The sequence below is a fragment of the Podarcis vaucheri genome (genome assembly GCF_965113315.1).
Source record: "Podarcis vaucheri genome assembly, chromosome: 7".
NCBI classification, from domain to species: Eukaryota; Metazoa; Chordata; class Lepidosauria; order Squamata; family Lacertidae; genus Podarcis; species Podarcis vaucheri.
Genome location: NC_138765.1, coordinates 13,081,044 through 13,098,763, shown reverse-complemented (window position 1 = coordinate 13,098,763; position 17,720 = coordinate 13,081,044). Strand labels below are relative to the sequence as shown.

Below are 17,720 nucleotides of genomic sequence, written 5' to 3'. Positions count from 1 at the left end.
CAGTGCCTAGATATTACATTCACATAAAACGTGTACATGCTATAAAAAACTGTGGCCTCATACCAACAAATGAATATTAAATTGTTAGTGGGGAAAAGGCCTTTATTTAGTCCTCCATCAGTTTCGCAAGGTGGTACCTCAATGTAACTAGTTAATACTCAGTTTTGTTAGCATGAATCAGTTTTGTTAGCAGCCTACTGCCTGTGTGTTCCTGGGCTGATTAAAATGTTAACTATTTAGATTTTGAAAACCTGGCTCTGAGTTTGAAATAACCTTTTAAAATATGACTAATATGAGCTCTATATGTTTTCCTGTCATAACATGTCCACATGCCCAAACCAAGTGTCCTGATGCCCAAGGATTACATCTCACATAGGGCTCATCCAGACTACAGCTTTCCCCCAGGGAAATTGACATTTACCACTGAAACGGAACAAAATTCAATTGGGTTTTCCACTGATTGATATTTGCTCCAATTCAGCACTAAACAGCAGGTTTTCTCGGGTAAAGTGGCAGGGCAAATAGAAGATCGCTTGGACCTGTACCTCAAAAGCATGGGACAAGCCGAAGTGTAGACGATAATGTGTTGGCAAGCATGCATTTTTCACCATCTGTAAACTTAAATGTAAAGACCCCCCCAAGTTTGATGTTGGGGATACCACTAGCCTTTGTGGAGTTGAAAATCTGTGCATGTTTTAAGCTGTATGTTGCTTGTGATATCTAGGGGCCCAGAGCCACAAGGCGGCTACAGTACTGCAACAAGGAAGGGACGAGAACAGATGGCAGGGATAAGGCTCTGGGTATGTTCCACTCTGCAGTAAATGGGACAGTGGAAGGGTAGATCTATAATGTGTTCTGTGACTTATAATAATGCAAGCATGAACCAACACTTGCTTTCCAAAGTAGTCTTACGACTCCTCCTTCCCTCCCTTAACTGCAAGTGGCTAAAGACCTTTCAAAGTCTATCCTGCGGCTGCAGCTAATTTTAAGAACTCTCCATCTGAATATTTACCAGCTAAGGTTAAACCTGAACCTCTCTGTACAGTGTACATAACACTCAGGGCTCTGCACTAGCCAAAGAGCAGCTGCGTAACTTGATTACAGTTACTGCAATTGGACTGGTTTTCCTCTAAAAATACCACAGGTTTGCTGCTATATTTCAGGCATGTTTGCCATTAACTGAAAATAGTGATACACTCAACTTTCATATCAGAGGTCAGTCTCCTATGCATGTTTGTTCTAGCAAGGTTACAAATACTGGAAGTATGGCCATGCATTTCTGGAAGAAAAATGAGTTATCCTTCACTAATCTTACCCTTCCTGTACACAGAGAAAAGCTCTGTAAAACATAGCTAAAGGAACCAGTCTGTACATTTGCCTCTTTCACAGTGGTGATGTAAATGGCTGTTCCTAGAAAGACCCAATATAACCCACTCAGCACAAACAAAGTTTCCTGGCAGAACATTCAGAGCTACAAAAGCAACAGCTTCCTTTCCCCCTATGCTGCTATCTTCTGCCCTGAAAAACATCTTAGAAGAAACTAAAATCCAGGATTCCTACCAGTAGTTGAAGTAAAAAAAGACAAATTCAAATTGATTGAGATACCCCAAGTGACCTAAACAAGATATTGGTTCCATTCCCCCACTTTTATTTAAGAAAAAAATTAAAACTGGACCAGACCTTCAGCAAGGGTTACATCTTCAAAACGAAACAGAGACCCTGCATGTCAACCTGTTGCACAGAAGGGATAGTTTTAACAAACATGGCTCATCTGGTGAGAGGAGCTGCATGTGTCAACCCTTCTTTCTGTAAAATTATCAAAGAGGTATTTTCCCACTATCAAAATCAGGCAACAGTACTTCATCATGAAAAGCAAAGGCTTTGCTTTCATCGCTCTCTGATCAACAGGAAATGACGCCATCTATTTCCTGGGAGTGGATGAACACTACTAGAGAGTTGACTTTTACAGACAAGCTAGCAGCAGGCAGGCACATTCCTAGAGTCTCATAATCAGAGACACAACAGGAATAATTTAACAGTACAACAGAACTTTTTGCTTTAATTTACAATAAACATGTAAGTTGTGGGCAGAGACAAGCAGTCAGACGCCATTCCACAGCACTGCCCGCTGTACACAAAAAAGGCATTGACTCAAGAAACCTCCAGGTGAGGCTATGAGCCAGGTCCCATCACAAAACTGAACAGATTGCATCAGGGCACTGAGATTGGTCTGCAGGCTCTGTCACCGGTAGACCATGCTAAACTGATGCATGCAGGAAAGGGAGCAGTACTCTCCCTCCTGCTGACCTGCATAGAGCCCTTGAGCAAAGAAGAGACTGTGGCTGCTCAGTCCCTGAAGAAAGGCAGTCACCTAAATGTTGCCTTCTAGTGTCGTCTGGTAGATCTCTATAGTTTCTACCAAGGGGAGGTGCTCAGTGCTTTCAATGATAGCAATAGCCTCCCCAAACTCAGTGCACATGATAATCTGGGTGGGCTGGCCAGTAGCCACGAGAGACCCTGTAGACTGGAGCGCCTCCTGACTAGAAGCCAGTTCAGTGTGAGTCTTGCGGTGACTCCGCAGGTTGGAGAGAGTCTTGAAGGTCTTGGGGCAGAGTGGGCAGGGGTGGGGGCGCTCCCCAGTGTGGATGCGCTGGTGCTCAGCAAGGTGCATGGACTGCACAAAAGACTTGCCGCAGTCTGGGCAGCGGTAGGGGCGCTCACCAGTGTGAAGGCGCCGGTGCTCCCGCAGGTGGGTAGCCTGCCGGAACGCCTTACCGCACTCGGGGCAGGGGAAAGGGCGCTCCCCTGTGTGGATACGCTGGTGCAGTTGAAGCCCAGAGGCCGCCACGAAAGTCTTGGCACAAACAGAGCACTTGTGGGGGCGCAGGCCAGCATGGCGCTGTTGGTGCCGGCTCAGCCCACTGGGGGTGGTGAAGGCTTTCCCACAGAGTGGGCAAGGGTAAGGACGCTGGCCCGAATGTACCAGCTGGTGTAGCGCCAGCTTGGCCAGCGAGCCCATGTACTTGCCACAAGACATGCAGAGGAAGGACTGCAGAGTCGCCTGGTCGCGGCGCCTAGCGCAGCGGTGCTCCTGCAACTTGGAAGCTGTAACAAAGAGAGCCCCACAATCCGGGCAACGGTGAGGCTCATGCCCAGAATGGCTGAGCCGGTGCAGTTCCAGGAGGCGACGGCGTGGGAAGGATTTGTCACATTCTAGGCAAGGAAAGGGCAAACAGCCCGTATGCACGGTCCGGTGCAGAGCCAGTTGATGGGCTCGGGAGAAAGCTACTCCACAGTCTTCACAGGAGTGAGGCCCCTCTCCGTTAGGTGCCATGTGCAAGAGGCGGTGCTGGCGAAGATTAGAGGACTGGGTGAAGCGCTTATTACACACCTGGCACTGGTAGGGGCGCTCTCCAGTGTGTGTCACATGGTGCCGAGCTAAGTTTGCCTGGGAGACAAAGGTCTTGCCACACTCAGAGCACTGAAACGGCCTTTCACCAGTGTGTGTCCGCATGTGGTTCCGCACATGCACCAGCTTCTTGAACTTTTTGCCACAGGTGGGGCATTTGTGCTTGCGCTCCAGAACGTGCACCACCCGTTTGTGCCGCACCATCCGGATGTGGGTGGAGAATGCCTTTCCACACTGAGGGCACAGAAACCCAGCACTGGGCACTTCTACTGATGTCCCTGGCAGGGAGGAGGCAGCGACGGCAGGGGAAGCTGAGCCATTTACAGTTGATTCTCTGTCACTGGGCGCTGGTTCAGGAGGTTGGCTGGGTGCCTGATCCCCAGCCCCACGAGTGGGTGGAATGCCGCTCTTGCCAGCATGTGTGCGCCGATGGTAAAGGAACTTGGTCATGTTGCTGAAAGTCTTGCCACAGTGGCAGCGGTGCAGGGGATTGGCTGTATGGCTCTTGCGGTGCATGATCAACGTCATCTCAGTAGAGAAGCCAAGCCCACAGTCCACGCAGAGGTAGAGTGCTTCACCTTTGTGGATGCGCATGTGCTGCTCAAGGGATGCTGCCTTTTTGAATATCTTGTTGCAGTTGGGACACTCGTACGTGCCATCGACGTGCACTCGCTGGTGAGCCAACAGCCGCTTGGCTGTTGTGAAACCACGCTGGCACTCGCCACAAAGAAACTCTTCACTGCTCCCCATGTGCTCCTGCTGGTGCCTCTGCAGCGCCTCCACTGTCCCAAAGGCCTGCTTACACTCACTGCAACAGAAGGCCTGAGCAGGTGGAGGCACAGCAGGGGGTTCTTCAGGGCATGGCAGCGGGGACACACGTTGACTGCAAATCTCCTGAGCTGCTGTTTCAGATGGCTCACTGCTCTCTTTCTCAATCTCAGTAAAGTGTTCACCCTGGTGGTCCAGCAGCTCCTCAGGAGTTGGGAAGAGGCAAGAACACTCTGAGCACTCATAGGGATGCATGAGTGGAGCTGGCTGAGGAGGTGATGGAAGTGATGCCTGAGAGGGTGGTGGAGAGGCTGGCTGGGAAGGTGGTGGAACAGATGATTGGAGAGGAGGCAAGGGAGCTGGCTGGGAGGTTGGTGGGGCTGACAGGGAGGCCTCAGGTGAAGCCTCTTGTTTCTGGTGCGTTTGGCGATGTGCTAGCCATAGGCTGGTAGAAGGAAAGAGTTCATTACACTCATTGCATTGGTAGTGGATCTGTCCACTGGTAGCTGGTGGAGGTTGAGGCCGGGTTGGCACCTCTCTGGGGTGCACTGCTTGGTGCGCTAGCAGTTCGTCAGGTGACCACAGGACACAGCCACACTCCAGGCACTGGTAGCGGTTATCCTGCTGGGGCCCTGTGTCTACAACAGTGGCAGCAGCTTCAGGCTCATAGGGCTCGCCTAGATGGCTCTGATGGTGGATCAGTACCTCCTCCAAAGTATTGTAGAGGAGTCCACACTCCGAGCACATGTACTGATGCTGGAAGAACAAAGAGGGAGGCAGTTCCTCTTCCATGGTAACTGCAAGCTTTCGCCTGCAAGGTGGAGAGAAAAACCAAGGTGAGTTAAAGAACCATGACAGATTATAAAAGAAAAGAGGAAATCAGTGTTTGAACACTGTGTATAAATGGATAGTTGTTTCAGCCTAAAATAAAAACAGGAAAGGAATATTAATTTTTGGAAGACACCATCATGTCTTAAGAAAGATAAGGGAATAACAGGAAAAGTAGGGGATTAGGAGTGTCTGTGTGTAGTAAATAATAGTGGGCATTTTGATAAGGTGTGTTATTTTAATGCCTCTTGCAGGGTTGCTGGGAGGATAAAGGGAGAAAAGTCATGCATAGCTCCATAGGAGTTCCTATAATGGAGGTACAACAAGAACAAATGAAGAACAAAAAGAGCAGGGAGACATCTGCTGCAGCATGCAGAAGTACCTAAACAGCAGAGAAGAGAGATCATACCAGGATTGGGAAAAACTGGTGTCAACCCCAGGCGATCCTGAGAGAGTTTTACACACAACCCTTCAGGAGCTCCTTGTTCCCCTCCTTTCAGTGCCACTGCTATGGCCATTTAAAGGGGTGAAGGGGCGGCCCTGTGGGGTATTGCTGGTATGCGGGGGGGGGGGCCTCTGGCCCCACAGATCTGTGCGGAATTCACTGCAATAACGCCAGGAGGGAGAGGGGGCGGGGGGCTCGGGTGGTGGGAGGAACGCCACACTCACCCGGCCCGTGGGCCTGGCCCACTCCTGCCACCGCTGCTTCCTCGCCCGCCCTCTTGCCTGCTCTCAGTCTCTCTCTCTCTCTCTCTCAGTCTCCTCACACAGGCCCTGCTTGGCCTAGGCTGCACCGCGCCCTCTCATTGACTCCCCCGCAACCGCTGGGGAGCCAATCAGCTGCCTCGATACTAAGGGGGCGGTTCGGCTCCAGCGGCTCGGTGACGTCAAGGCCAGTCCGCCCTCAGGTGGGGCCGGCAAGCACAGGCGGGGCAAGAGGCGCCCATTCAGGAGGGAGGCAAGAGGAGCGTATTGGCGCCCCGCCACCCTCTTCTCCCTACGCATGTTACGTAACTCCTGTCACAGCCGCATCGACCCATCTATCCTCCCGTTCCCTCGCTTACGCAATCAGCGCCGTCTCCTTGACACCGCACGTCCCGTTTACGTAAACATAAGTCTGAGGGAGGGAGAGGCGGCGAGTAGGGGGAGCTGCGCTGCGCTTATAGCGCAAAGCCGCCCTCAATTACTACATCACCACCACCCAGTCAGCTGGATTAAGCCGTCACGCAAAGAGCGCGGCGTACAGCGGCGCCGGCTGCGAGCGAGAGCAATTTATCAGGTCTGCCGTTGCTTTTGCCGCCGCCGTTGAGATTCTTCCCCCTCAAAGGAGGCTCCTCCCCCGCACGTGGGTCACGAGGACACCAGCGGGCTGTCCGCGTGAGCAGGGGGGAAGGCGACGCACGCGCCGCCGCCAGCAGTTATTAGGACTGGTGGCAGGGTCTGCGCCTGCGTAGCCTGGGATCCTGCGACGCCAGGTGGGGGAGTGGAAGACGTTTGACAGCCCGGGCGCATGCGCGACGGGTGAGGTGGGTGAAAGAACCCTCCCTGCGCTTGAGGTTCGGTTGGCGCAGGCGCAGTCGTGTCGAAGCTACCAGAAAGATCGGAACGGCGGCGCCGTCTGGCTGTATCGGCGGAGGAAGACCCGGTGAGGGCGATTTATTCGTGTGTGGGATTTATTTTTATTCTGGGGGCCGGATAGAGAAAAGGGTATGGGGTAGGAATGCTGACAGGGGAAAGGAAACGAGGCGGGCGGGTTCTGTGGTGCGGCTTTGAGGGGAAGGCGGGGGGACGGACGGCTGAGGGAGCCGTTTTTTCCCTGAGGGAAACCGGGAAACGGGGCTTGGGGGGCCGGCAAGAGAATATAGGCGAGAGAGGCAGAGGAGCGTCGAAAAGGGGAACAGATGTGAGGCGACGAGGGCGGAAAAACACTTGAAGGAGGCGGGGGGGGGAGGTGTGTATGTGAAGAGCCGGGGTGGGGGGGGGAAGAGTCTCGTCTGTGTGGTGGGGGGAGGGGAGTCCCAGAAATGGCCTCGCGAAAACATGGAGAGGTAAAAGGACACGTAATTGCGGCGGTGGTGTGAGCAGGAGAGAGAAAAACAACAACATCGGTGGGAGGAGGGGAGGAGGAGCCACGCCCAGAGGAGCCCCACCCCCGCTCTCAGAGGGACTGTTTATGCAAATAGGGGGCGGAGCCTTGACTGTCTGGTTTAGCGGGGGGAGGGGTGTTTGGATGGAGAAGGGGAAGTCACTGCGCACGCCAAGATGGGGCTGAGCCGCAGGCACGGGGCTCGTCCACACACACCTCGGGCTGGTTTGTGCTTGCCCTTGTGACAAGGGGGAGGGGAGACTGCTGCGTCCTGTGGCTGCTGCTGCCATCTTGTGGCGCATTTTGGGCCCTGCATCCTCTGGAGGAGGCAGCCACGGCGGCGGCCTTGAGAGGATTTTCTCCCCTGTATCTTTGCATGTTCACTCATGGTTGGGACTCATAGCAGAATTAGAAACGTTTTATCTGTGTTATTCTGTGTGTATTCTGCCTCTTAAGCAGCTTTTTAGGGTGGGGCAAAGTGGTATGCCCTAATCATCCACATTTCTCCTTTTACAGGCATTTGTGGAGCAGTGTTGGGATCCTTCCTCAAGACCTCTATTTTCCCGGCTCTCTTATAACGTATTATAATCATACACAGCCTGCCAAAACGTGTCTCTTTCCTGTGGTGTTCAGAGCACAGCACATCTGTTCTGTTAGCTCATAACAGTAAATCCCTATTGGGGTTAGTGTCTCCATATGGCTGACATGAGAAGGCCAATCTTTGCCCACATATGGGAGGAGGAAGAATGTCTAGAGTACTATGGGATGATTTCCCTGCATCGAATGTTTGAGGTCATTGGTTCCCAGCTTACAGAGAATGACATGGATGCACTCTCTTTTCTTCTGGATGAGACACAGCCTTGGACTCACCCGTTGGATCCTGCCCTTTGGGCTGTGGCAGCAGCAGAAGAGAGTGGTTCTGAGACTACCTCACCTGTGCTGGAGAGCTGGAAGAGGAAAAATCAATGGCGATGTAGCTTGGGCAAGACTGATGGCAGTCTTGAAGTTGCTGCTCAGAGGCAACTGCCCAAGAATGGTGTACAACTGCTCCTGGAGCTAGAGAGGAGGGGCAAATGTGATGAAACCAACTTCGTGCAGCTTCTGCAGCTCCTGAGAGTACTGACAAGGCATGATCTGCTGCCATATGTCACTATGAAAAGGCAGCGTACAGGTACTAAGCCAGAAAAGTAGAGAGCAAGTGGGTAGTATCTGTTTTCTGAGCATAGATCGGTTGAAATTAGTGGACCCAAGTCGCTCATTTCAGTGAATATACTCTGAGAAAGACTAACATTGTATACAAGCCAGTGTCATTAACTTTGACTTCCTGGCTGAATTGAGTGAAATAAAGTTCCTTCTTGAATGAACATTATCCTAGCTTCCAACTCAGCTTTCTGGCCAGAATTTTAGCAATAGAAAGATAGGGGGGGTATCTTTATGGTATTATGTCTGCTATTGCTTAGCTCAGAATATTCTGATTCTAGGCACTTATGAACTGATTTGACAAGTTTGATGTTGCTTTCTTCTAGAACTGTTTTTCCCAGTTGACATAGTGTCTACCTTTTGATATTTTTTTAAAAAAAACATAGTTTCTCCTGAGAGATACACCTATGGACCATCTGTCCTTTCATCCGACCGGCAGATGGACAACTGTCTCAATTCAGCCTCTGCAGAGCCTCGAAATGATCAGTGGGAGACAGGTGTGTGAGTTGTGCAGCCTGCACAGGGGTGGCGGGGAGGTGTATGGTTTCATTCCTTTTGTGTAGTAAATATACAATGCCATCAGTTTTTACGTAGCTGTTTTATGTCTTGTCTGCTACAATTGTGGATACATTTTTACTATTTATAACTTGTCTCCGATGAAAGGCAGCAATTTAAATAGTTTGCATTTGATATCAGATTATTTGGAGGAGGGGGTTAGGAGTAGTAGCTGTATGGAATCTGAGCTTTCCTTGCCAGGCTTTGGTGTAAATAATTGCCTATGCCCGGCTTTTTCTCTCTAGGCTCCAATACGAGCAAAAGGAAACGAGTAAGCAGAGGCCGGTCAAAGTCTACTTCCCGCAGGCGGCGGGGAGCTAAATCAACTAATGCTCCAATGCAGGAGGTCCAAACTCCCACGAAAGTCACCTGTGGTAGGTGTCAGCCTTGCATGTGCTTTTTTTCCCGGGGGCGCCCTTGATTTGAACAAAGTATTTTTATAATGCCACGAAACCATTCTAAAATGCTCATTAGCAGCTTGGTTTCTGTTAAGGGTCTGATCAGCGATTCATTTTCTCTCTGGCTGGAGCCAAATGGGGAAAGGGTTGGGGGGAGGAAAATTTATATATGTAGCTGCAGTGCTGTCAGTTTTGTTCTATGTCAGTGAACTTGAGTTTTGGCTTGCACTATTAATTTCTGTACAAATCTGGCAATAGGACTTCATTCCAGTGCAGTTGGGGAATGGGAGCTTTGGCCCCCTCTTTGGGGTGAGGGTGGGAAGGTTCTAACCCACTCCTTGTTATGTTGTCTTCAATTCCCAGGGTTCTGTTCGGTACCTATTTTATTGATAGTGCTTTAGAAGGTCCAGCTCTATTTATTTACTACTTCAGTTACATACCCTGCCCTTCAGGCAGAATTTTCTGAGAGCAACATAAGACCAAAAAGAAAGCTTTATAAATGAGGAAAGGATGCCTTCAGACTACTAATCCCTTAGCACCAGTTGCTGGGAGGGATGTGGAGGCTGTTAATGTCAGTACACCATTACATGTGATATGCTGGTTTTGGAAAGAGACTGGTTTAGCTACTCTGATGTTATTTTTTGTAATAACAAAACACATAATGCCCTATAACATGAGGTAGTTTCATTCATGGTAGTTGCCATTTTTCTGCTTCAATCATCTCCAATTAAAAATAAATGCAACTTTTGCTGAAACTATATATTTCCAATTAATTCAGTGAATTCTTCAGAACAGTGAGGTTCTGGAGATTTTTGATGTGCGGCACATAATTTTGTATAGAATAACATAAAACTGTTTTGAGGATTATGAAGCTAGTTATCTTCAGAAAGTATGATTCCTGAGCAAGGGAGTCATGAGTGCCACAGTTCCGGCACTAAATAGTATTAAGAGGTGGTCAAGCTTATGAATGACTTTGTCCACGTTCTTAAGTTGTTTCCAAAATTGTACGTGCTCACCAGTAACATAGCTGTAATATTTCCTGGAGAGCCTTGTTGTACATCTTTCTGTTAGACTCATCTGTTGAGTTTTTCATGTTTATTTTATAGCACACTATACTACGCACTGGTTCTGTATCTGACTTTCGAAAGGGGTTAATTCTCCTGACTTGGTCCGTAACACCAACCCATCAAACTGGATTTTTCTTAAATCCCAGACTCGCCTCTGAATTCATATTAAGACTCAGTTAAGTGAATTATATCCAAATTTCTGGCTTGATTTTAAGTTCAATGTTGAATGTCTATTTCTAACGCCAGCATATACCCTTTTCTAACTTAGAGCTTCAGATACATCTTGCTATATGGAGAGATGTTCTGTATAGGGAAACTGTGAAACATCGATTTGACAACACACACACAGTGTTTACAGTTTTCTTACCCAGAAATGCATTGTGTTGCACGTAACATTTGAAGCTGCTCTCACTCAGCAGGTGGGTGCTAGGGGCTGGTGTAGGATCCCTACATAGCTCAATGTGCTATTGTCTTTGTGTCAGTGCAATGCAAATGAAACAAAAGCGAATGCACAAAAACACTTGTCTTACCATCTGACCAATTTACAGGCAATGGGTTCTAACGAAGAAGGTTCAAAAATAATACAATGAGTGTCAAAACTGCAACTTCAAGGTGCAGCTATAAGGCTTCTGCCGGGTAGGTGCAAGGATCAAACTGTAAGCTCCATTCAACACTAGATTGTTGCCTGTATACTTGATGATGTTGCCTTGCTTCACTGGGGCAGAGCTTGACCCTTGTTTTCCAGGCAGCTGCTTCTGAAATAAGCTCTGCATTTTATAACCCTTCTGAATTGCACACCTAAGCTTGGGAGTTTGAAACTGATCTCCTTTTCCAGTTTGCAACCTCCTGAGCTATTTCAGCCTGCAGAAGCTAGAGCTTAGTTACTGAAAAAGAGCATACAAACCCCCAAATGATCTCTTTTTTTGTTGCTGCTTGATTTCTGCCAATTCTTTCTCAATCCACCATTTAAATTCCAGGTTACTAAGCAAAAGTTGATGATAAAGAGACTCTGTCTCTCTTGTGCACTCCTCTCACAGAATGGTCTCGCAAAGGTAAATGAATCCATGCACCCAGATTTCCACCAGTTCTATGTGAAAGCAAATCTGTGTTTAAATGTGTGCTGAGTTACCTATTTCCAGAGGAACCACAGGCAGCCCACCCTGCATGCCAGCCTCTCAAACAGCCAATTTGTAAAGGCATGTTGGCTATTCTCATGGTCAGTGGGGACAAGGCTGCATTGGCAGCTCCTGGGATTGTAATCGTGTACAGAGCCACTCAAAACAGGCACTGTAGGGGGCATATGCTGCAAACCTCCAGCAGAGTGACATAAACAGTCTGGGGGTATTAAAGCTATGAGGACTGTGCCTCTTGTGGGACAGTCATCAGCTGATGTCTCAAGTGCCAGTCAATTAAAGGTTTTGCTCTACTAGATAGAAAAGTAAATAGCTCCCTTATCACGTGATCCCTTAGTTATGTTAATAGCTACTGCTGCAGATATCAGGCCATTGTGAGCTGCTATGGAATCATCCTGGGCTCCTGTTAATCCTTTTTCCTTAGGGCATAAACATTCCCTTAACTACTTTACCTGTCCTCCAGATGCTTTCATCAGTTTTCTTGGACAGTTTTTCCTCTGGCTGGTCAACATTTATCATTGATGGATGATCTGCTAACAATTAATAGTTCTAAAATCTTCCACACTTCTCACTTCAAAATCCACTTGCATTGCTTGGTTATTTCTCTCATGATAAATCTGTCAGCACAATGAATGTTAACCTGCATTGATACATGTGCCATTTGGTGGTTGTCAAGAATAAGCAAGAACATGCACCCTGTGTCCTTGCAGTGAGAATTCCCATGTTGTGTCTGGTATCTGCAGCAGTCGCTCTTTATCAACTTACCTAGAAGTGAGGCCAGTTTTCACACCATTTTGTGTTCTTTTGCCATATTGAATCTCAGAATGATTTCTTGATGTTGCCATGTGCTAAAAGTCTTGAACCATGTTTCTCTCGGTCCACAGTTGAAATTCATCCCTGGAAAAGCATAAGTATTGGCCCAGGCAAGCAGGCCAAGTACCAGACACGGGCAAAAATACCCAGACAAACTAAAAAAAGCAAAAACTTAAGTGTGGCCCTCATGATTATTTCAGCTGCCTCTTCACCGCTTCTCCTATGTTAGAAGCGACCTGCATCTGGACCCTGCAGCGCTCTTGTTAAACAAGCTGTGAGGGACACTGCCTTGGACTCTGGGACTTGTTGCCTTCTGCACAGTGGAGGCATTTTTGCGCGGTTAGCATTGTCTGTAATTGGTTTTGCTGGCCTGTAAATATGTGTGTCAAAGGTGGGTGGGGTAATGTAGTATATGGAATTGAATTGAATTGGTACTCTATGCTGTTCCCAGTTCTTTTCTGGAAAACTGATAACTTGAGTTTTCTAATTCTAATGCTGAACACACACTAAAGGGTTGCATGGATGATGAGGTGACAGGCCTCAATCTCTGAAACCATCCTACTTTAGTGGTAATTAACTTGGAGGCTTCTTCACTCTTGTTACTGTGATTCAAACTTGGGAAAAGACATTGGCAGAAGCCTCTACAGTATGTGGCTCAGTGGCGTGTTTTGAAGCTGTCTATACTTCCAAACAGAAACCACAGTGGGATTATTTCACTGGGACTGGGGCCTGAAAGTGGAGGGTTGGGTGGGTACCGTGTTGTTTGTGCTGCCTCAGTTGGTTTCATTATTGCCTATATAGGTCAAGTGTCTAATTAGATGCAGCTGCTCAGGGCTTGCATTACTACTGACTGAGCATGGCCATGGAACAATTAACGACCTTGTACAACTGAGTTGTGCAGAAACCCTCTCCCCACAGTCTTGCAGTTGATGTGCATCCTGCTTGTTTTGAAATAAAAGCTGTGGTTCTCCCCCCCCCCCCCATGGTCAATAATTTGAGGCTTTTATCCTGTCCTGGGGGAGGAAGAGCCCTCCAGGCACTTAAGTGAGACATAACTGATGCAAGAGGTGCCAGTATGTTGATGCCAACTCTGACAGCTGCTATCATTCTTACTTCAGAGAACTGTTTATATTGGAAAGTGGGTGGGATGGGTATTTAGATGAAATCGTATGCCAAACCATGGATGCAAAAGTTGTATATCTTAAGCTGAGTACAGTACCAATAAAATGAAACCTCTCAGTTACTCTGCATATAGCATATTGGGTGGGAGCTTGTGGTTGGAATGTGAGAAAAAGGTTTCCAGTGGGTCCTACAGCCGAGCTCTTAATGTGCTGCCCTATCAAGGCAAAGCAGTTGCTGGTGTACAATGTCAAGAGAAATTGTGGACATCTGTTCCTTACTCAAGTTTTACAGAACATTGTTTATTTTGGGGTGGAAATGGCACTGCTCTTAGTATAAGCTCTAGGCTTTCTTACATGGACAATTGTCAAATTCAATTTGTTGCACAGCTCTGCTGTTGCCCATCTGGAAAGAGGGGTTCTAATTGTCATGCTGGTTGAAAACTAGCAACCGGCTACCAAAAGCTGCCTTGTAGCTAACTCGTATGGGTGGGTGTGGGCTCCAGGCCGTACAAAGTTGCTGGTAAAGGGCTGTGACTGCACTTTGAGTTAATGCTTCTACAGGTGATGACCACAAGACACAGAGAAATTAAAGCTGACGGCCTTGTTGAGCGTATGTAATACACCACCTGCCTCATTTTTTAAAACATATCCTACTCTGTATTTGTTCCATTTCTCCCTCCCTCTTGAACCTTTTAAATTTTCGGCTACAATGCTGATAATACCTTGGGCAACTGAACAAAACACAAACCTGCCCAATGTCCATAGTTACAGCTGAACTTCAGTAATTGCTGGGGCATCTAGAGCATGGTAGTACACATCTGTTGCAGCAAGTCACTCACGAGATGGCTAGAACCTAATTAGCTAAAATTTCAAGTTTTTCCTGCCAAAGAGTCCAGCTGGCTGTCAGTAGTTAGCTTTTAGTTCAGGATCTCCCCAAGTCGTTTCCCTTCCAAGTCAAGAATGGCTCATGGCCCTTAATAAAGCAGTGGTCCAGTTTGATAATGCCGTCACGTAACAACAAGCTATATTAACTTGGAAAATTTATTTCCAAGATTTTGGATTGAAAATGGCGTGAAGCCTTTTGAAGAATTTGCTGTTGTGGATGACTTTTCAGGATTGGTGCAGATAGCTCAACAAGAATGATTGGGGGGGCAGTACTAGAGTAATGTTTCTGGAGTGAGAATTGAGATGTTTTTAGTAAGTGATTATTGGAGTTCAGCTGTAACTTTGTGCCAAAGGTAGACTTCAAAAACGAGAGTGAACACCCCTTGCTGGGACTGACCATCTTAAGGAACCTGAACTCTTCAGGAGTCTTAGGTGGCCTGCATCTTCAGCTTGGTTGGTATTGATGTTCAGCACCTGCTCATGGCTGTTGAACAGCCCAACCCTGGAATACTGTTGCATGACCGTGTGTTTGTCTGCGTGCTCTGTTTGCGACCTCCAGCTCTAATGCCGCTCTTTTTCTTCCTTTCCCCTCCCTCTCTTTTTCTCTCTCTCTGTTCTGTGTGTCTTGTTCAGACATCCGGCTCCGTGTTCGTGCAGAATACTGTGAGCATGACCCTGTCTTGCGTCAGAATGTGATGTCAAACAAGCAGAACCATCTGGAGCGGCAGTTTGATGTCTTTGGGCAGTCCAACACCATCCTCAAATCCCGTGACTTGGGCTCAATAATCTGTGACATCAAGTTCTCAGAGCTATCCTACCTTGATGCCTTCTGGAGCGACTATATGAATGGCTCACTGCTAGAGGCACTGAAAGGGGTTTTCATCACGGACTCTCTCAAAGAGGCCGTGGGCCAGGAGGCTATCCGACTGCTGGTCAATGTGGATGAAGATGATTATGAGGAGGGTCGCCGTCTGTTACTGGAAAGCGTTATTCCCCAGGCCTGGTAACTTTAGCTACTAGGAAATTTAGGTATGTTCCCTCCACTTTGGCTTGCAATTGTATCTGTCGTCTTCACACTCTCCGAAAACTTTGCATTTCCCCCTACTTGTCAGCTGTCATCTTGCTCCTTTGGCTCAACACAGAAGATTAATTTTGCAAGTGGCGTTAGGGGCTTTTTGTCTGGGTATTGGTTGACATGAGATGTCCAGTGCTTCAATAAATTTAAGGAAGAGACTAGCTCAAGGCAGTTGAACAGTTATATTTCCAAACTACAAAACCAAAATAGAGTTACATCCTGTAATTACTAACAGAAGGTAATGTGTTAGCATATTTTCTCCTTCATCTGTAAGTAAGCATGTATGTAGGAAACCTTTTCTGTATACTTCACCATATTGAAGTTTTGGGGAAAGGTCCCTGATTTGCATATAAAATAAAGTGTGTGTGTGTGTGTGTGTGTGTGTGTGTGTGTGTGTGTGTACACACCCACCCACACCCACACCCCATATATATATATACACACACACACACACACACACACATACACATAAATGTAAAAATCAAAGAGTTTAGCTTTGCTTTTAACTAGTAAGCCAATGTTTCTGCCAGGACAATTTCAGATGTTCTGCAGTTGAACTATTTTCACAAGTGATACTAAATTACACTGCAACAATATGTGTTTGTCCTAATTTTGAGACTTGTTCAGTTTCCCAGAACCTGCTGACTAAGGTCTTCTATTGATTGATTGGTGTAGGATAGGGTGGGAAGCCTGGGGCCCTCTAGATGTTGCTGGACTGAACCTCTCATCTTCCTGCCTGACCTTTGGCCATCCTGGCTGGGACTGATGGAAGTTCAACAACATTTGGAGTGCCACAGGCTTGCCACCACTGATGTTAAGGGCTAGCTCCATTGCTGCTCTTTTTCAGCAAGACTTGGGTCCTCCATATATATTTTATTTAAACATTTTTGACAGAAATTAAAATTGTGAAAGTTGAGATTGGTTTTCTTAAAGCCCTCGAACCAGAAAAAATAACCAAAATAGAAGAGTATCAGTAGCATAAATCCCATAGGTGTCAGCAAATGAACAGAGTCCCAAAGGTTCTCTGGGGGTTGGGTGGGGGACCAGCCCTCCTGGTGCCTGGATGACAACAGGTAAATGTGTATGGAGTTGGCATCCATCTTGGTTTTCACTCTTAATCTTTTTCTTCTCCTCACAGGGCACTTCATTTTTACTCCCCGATTACCACATGACTTACGTGAATTGGATGTAGACTTCAGGAAGGAAATTTCTTTTTAGCCAAGAAACCTTTGTCCCGTCGCGGGGCAGGGCTGGATCTTGACAGCGATGGGACTTCAGGGAGTTAGAATTGTGCTGCAGCTGTTCTTGTATAGGTTGAAGCTTTGAAAGAGCAACTGGGAATGGTCTTAATTGACATTCAGGTGTAAGTAGGGCTTGGCTAGAGGCACCCACTCTGTGTGGATTCCTCATTTTGAAGTGAAAGGGACAGCTTTTGGAGAGCCATCTAGTCCTGATAATGAAGCAAAAAAGGGGCGTTGAAACCCTTTTGGAATAAGTTGGTATGTGCATCATGCTCACTACCAGTACTTGTGTTTTTGACCTCTTTTGCAGAGGTGGAGAGCATTCTCATTTTGCAGAGTTGCAGGTACACCTCTTAAGGCCAGTAGCAGGGCATGCTATGTCGCCTACTTTCCTGGAAAAAGAGAAATAACTTATTTTCCTTCAAACCTATGGGTGGGCTTCCATTCTTAAGTATACATCCAAGTCCCATGGCAGGAGAGCCAGTGGTGATAGAAGTGGAAACTTGAGTCATTTTTTGGAGGAACTTGTCAGTTCTGTGGCTATTTGTACATAATATAAATAATAGGGTTCAAAAAAAGGTGGTGCAGCCCGTTCTGGTTGAATTTCTGAGCTGAGGACACTGCTTGACTGCAGTGGGAGGGCCAGAGGCCAGAAACATGTAATTTAAAAAGTTGTATTTTTTTATATAAAAAAAGACTTTTTTGACAAATGATTCTTAATGTATTGTATTTGCAAATGTCAATAAAGAATAGTATTTGCAACCGCTTGGATTCATATTTCAGTTTTACCAGGATCAGAGGCTGAGACACAAGAGTCCTGGCTTACAGTCGCTGCTGTAGTGATTAAACCTTGTTCCCTGTTCAACAAGGAAAGGCAGTTAGGCTGGTATGCCTGCTGCCAAAGGGAGTTCCCGGCCACCCAAGAGTCACTGAGGTGACTAGTTTGGCAAGGGGGCAGGGCCTATACCCTTCCACACAACAGATAAGCCTATCCCAAGAGCAAGGGGAGGATGAGCAAGGACATTTAGAGTGAATTCCTCCATTCTTTATTAGTGAGAAGTTGTTAGAGATGATGGGAGGGACATACTGTTTTGGAAGCCAAGAGCCCTTGCCTACCCCTAGTGGTCTTTGGCCAAGCTGA

The 17,720-nt window shown here is 47.3% G+C and overlaps 2 protein-coding genes and 1 long non-coding RNA gene across 6 annotated transcripts; 2 read left to right on the top strand and 1 right to left on the bottom strand.

The window, feature by feature from the left end:
* Nucleotides 1-1,596: 1,596 nt before the first annotated feature.
* On the bottom strand, nt 1,597-6,318 carry LOC309535929 (zinc finger protein 574-like). 4 transcript variants are annotated; one of them, XM_082229430.1, is made up of 2 exons: nt 6,070-6,318; nt 1,597-4,988 (listed from the first exon to the last, which is right to left on the bottom strand). In XM_082229430.1, exon 2 carries the CDS (start codon nt 4,967-4,969, stop codon nt 2,372-2,374), a length of 2,598 nt encoding a protein of 865 aa, XP_082085556.1. In that variant the 5' UTR covers nt 4,970-4,988; nt 6,070-6,318; the 3' UTR covers nt 1,597-2,371. The 4 variants fall into 4 exon arrangements, with proteins under 4 accessions (XP_082085556.1, XP_082085555.1, XP_082085557.1 ...); XM_082229429.1 differs by lacking the exon at nt 6,070-6,318 and adding an exon at nt 5,675-5,977; XM_082229431.1 differs by lacking the exon at nt 6,070-6,318 and adding an exon at nt 5,388-5,635.
* Nucleotides 6,319-6,498: 180 nt separating this feature from the next.
* On the top strand, nt 6,499-17,341 carry DEDD2 (death effector domain containing 2). The gene is made up of 6 exons (XM_082229434.1): nt 6,499-6,650; nt 7,608-8,262; nt 8,678-8,788; nt 9,092-9,220; nt 14,897-15,292; nt 16,477-17,341. The coding sequence occupies exons 2-5, from the start codon at nt 7,788-7,790 to the stop codon at nt 15,268-15,270; spliced, it is 1,089 nt and encodes a 362-aa protein (XP_082085560.1). The 5' UTR covers nt 6,499-6,650; nt 7,608-7,787; the 3' UTR covers nt 15,271-15,292; nt 16,477-17,341.
* Nucleotides 9,264-14,155, top strand: LOC309535932. Its single transcript, XR_014221444.1, has 2 exons — nt 9,264-10,947; nt 11,289-14,155. It is a non-coding gene; the product is annotated as an uncharacterized lncRNA (long non-coding RNA).
* Nucleotides 17,342-17,720: the final 379 nt, after the last annotated feature.

Coding starts and splice junctions, on each gene's coding strand:
- DEDD2 (XM_082229434.1), top strand. CDS start 7,788: ATGGCTGACATGAGAAGGCCAATCTTTGCCCACATATGGGAGGAGGAA. Junction 8,263..8,677: donor TATGAAAAGGCAGCGTACAG/GTACTAAGCCAG, acceptor AAAAAAACATAG/TTTCTCCTGAGAGATACACC. Junction 9,221..14,896: donor TCCCACGAAAGTCACCTGTG/GTAGGTGTCAGC, acceptor TGTCTTGTTCAG/ACATCCGGCTCCGTGTTCGT.
- LOC309535929 (XM_082229430.1), bottom strand. CDS start 4,969: ATGGAAGAGGAACTGCCTCCCTCTTTGTTCTTCCAGCATCAGTACATG.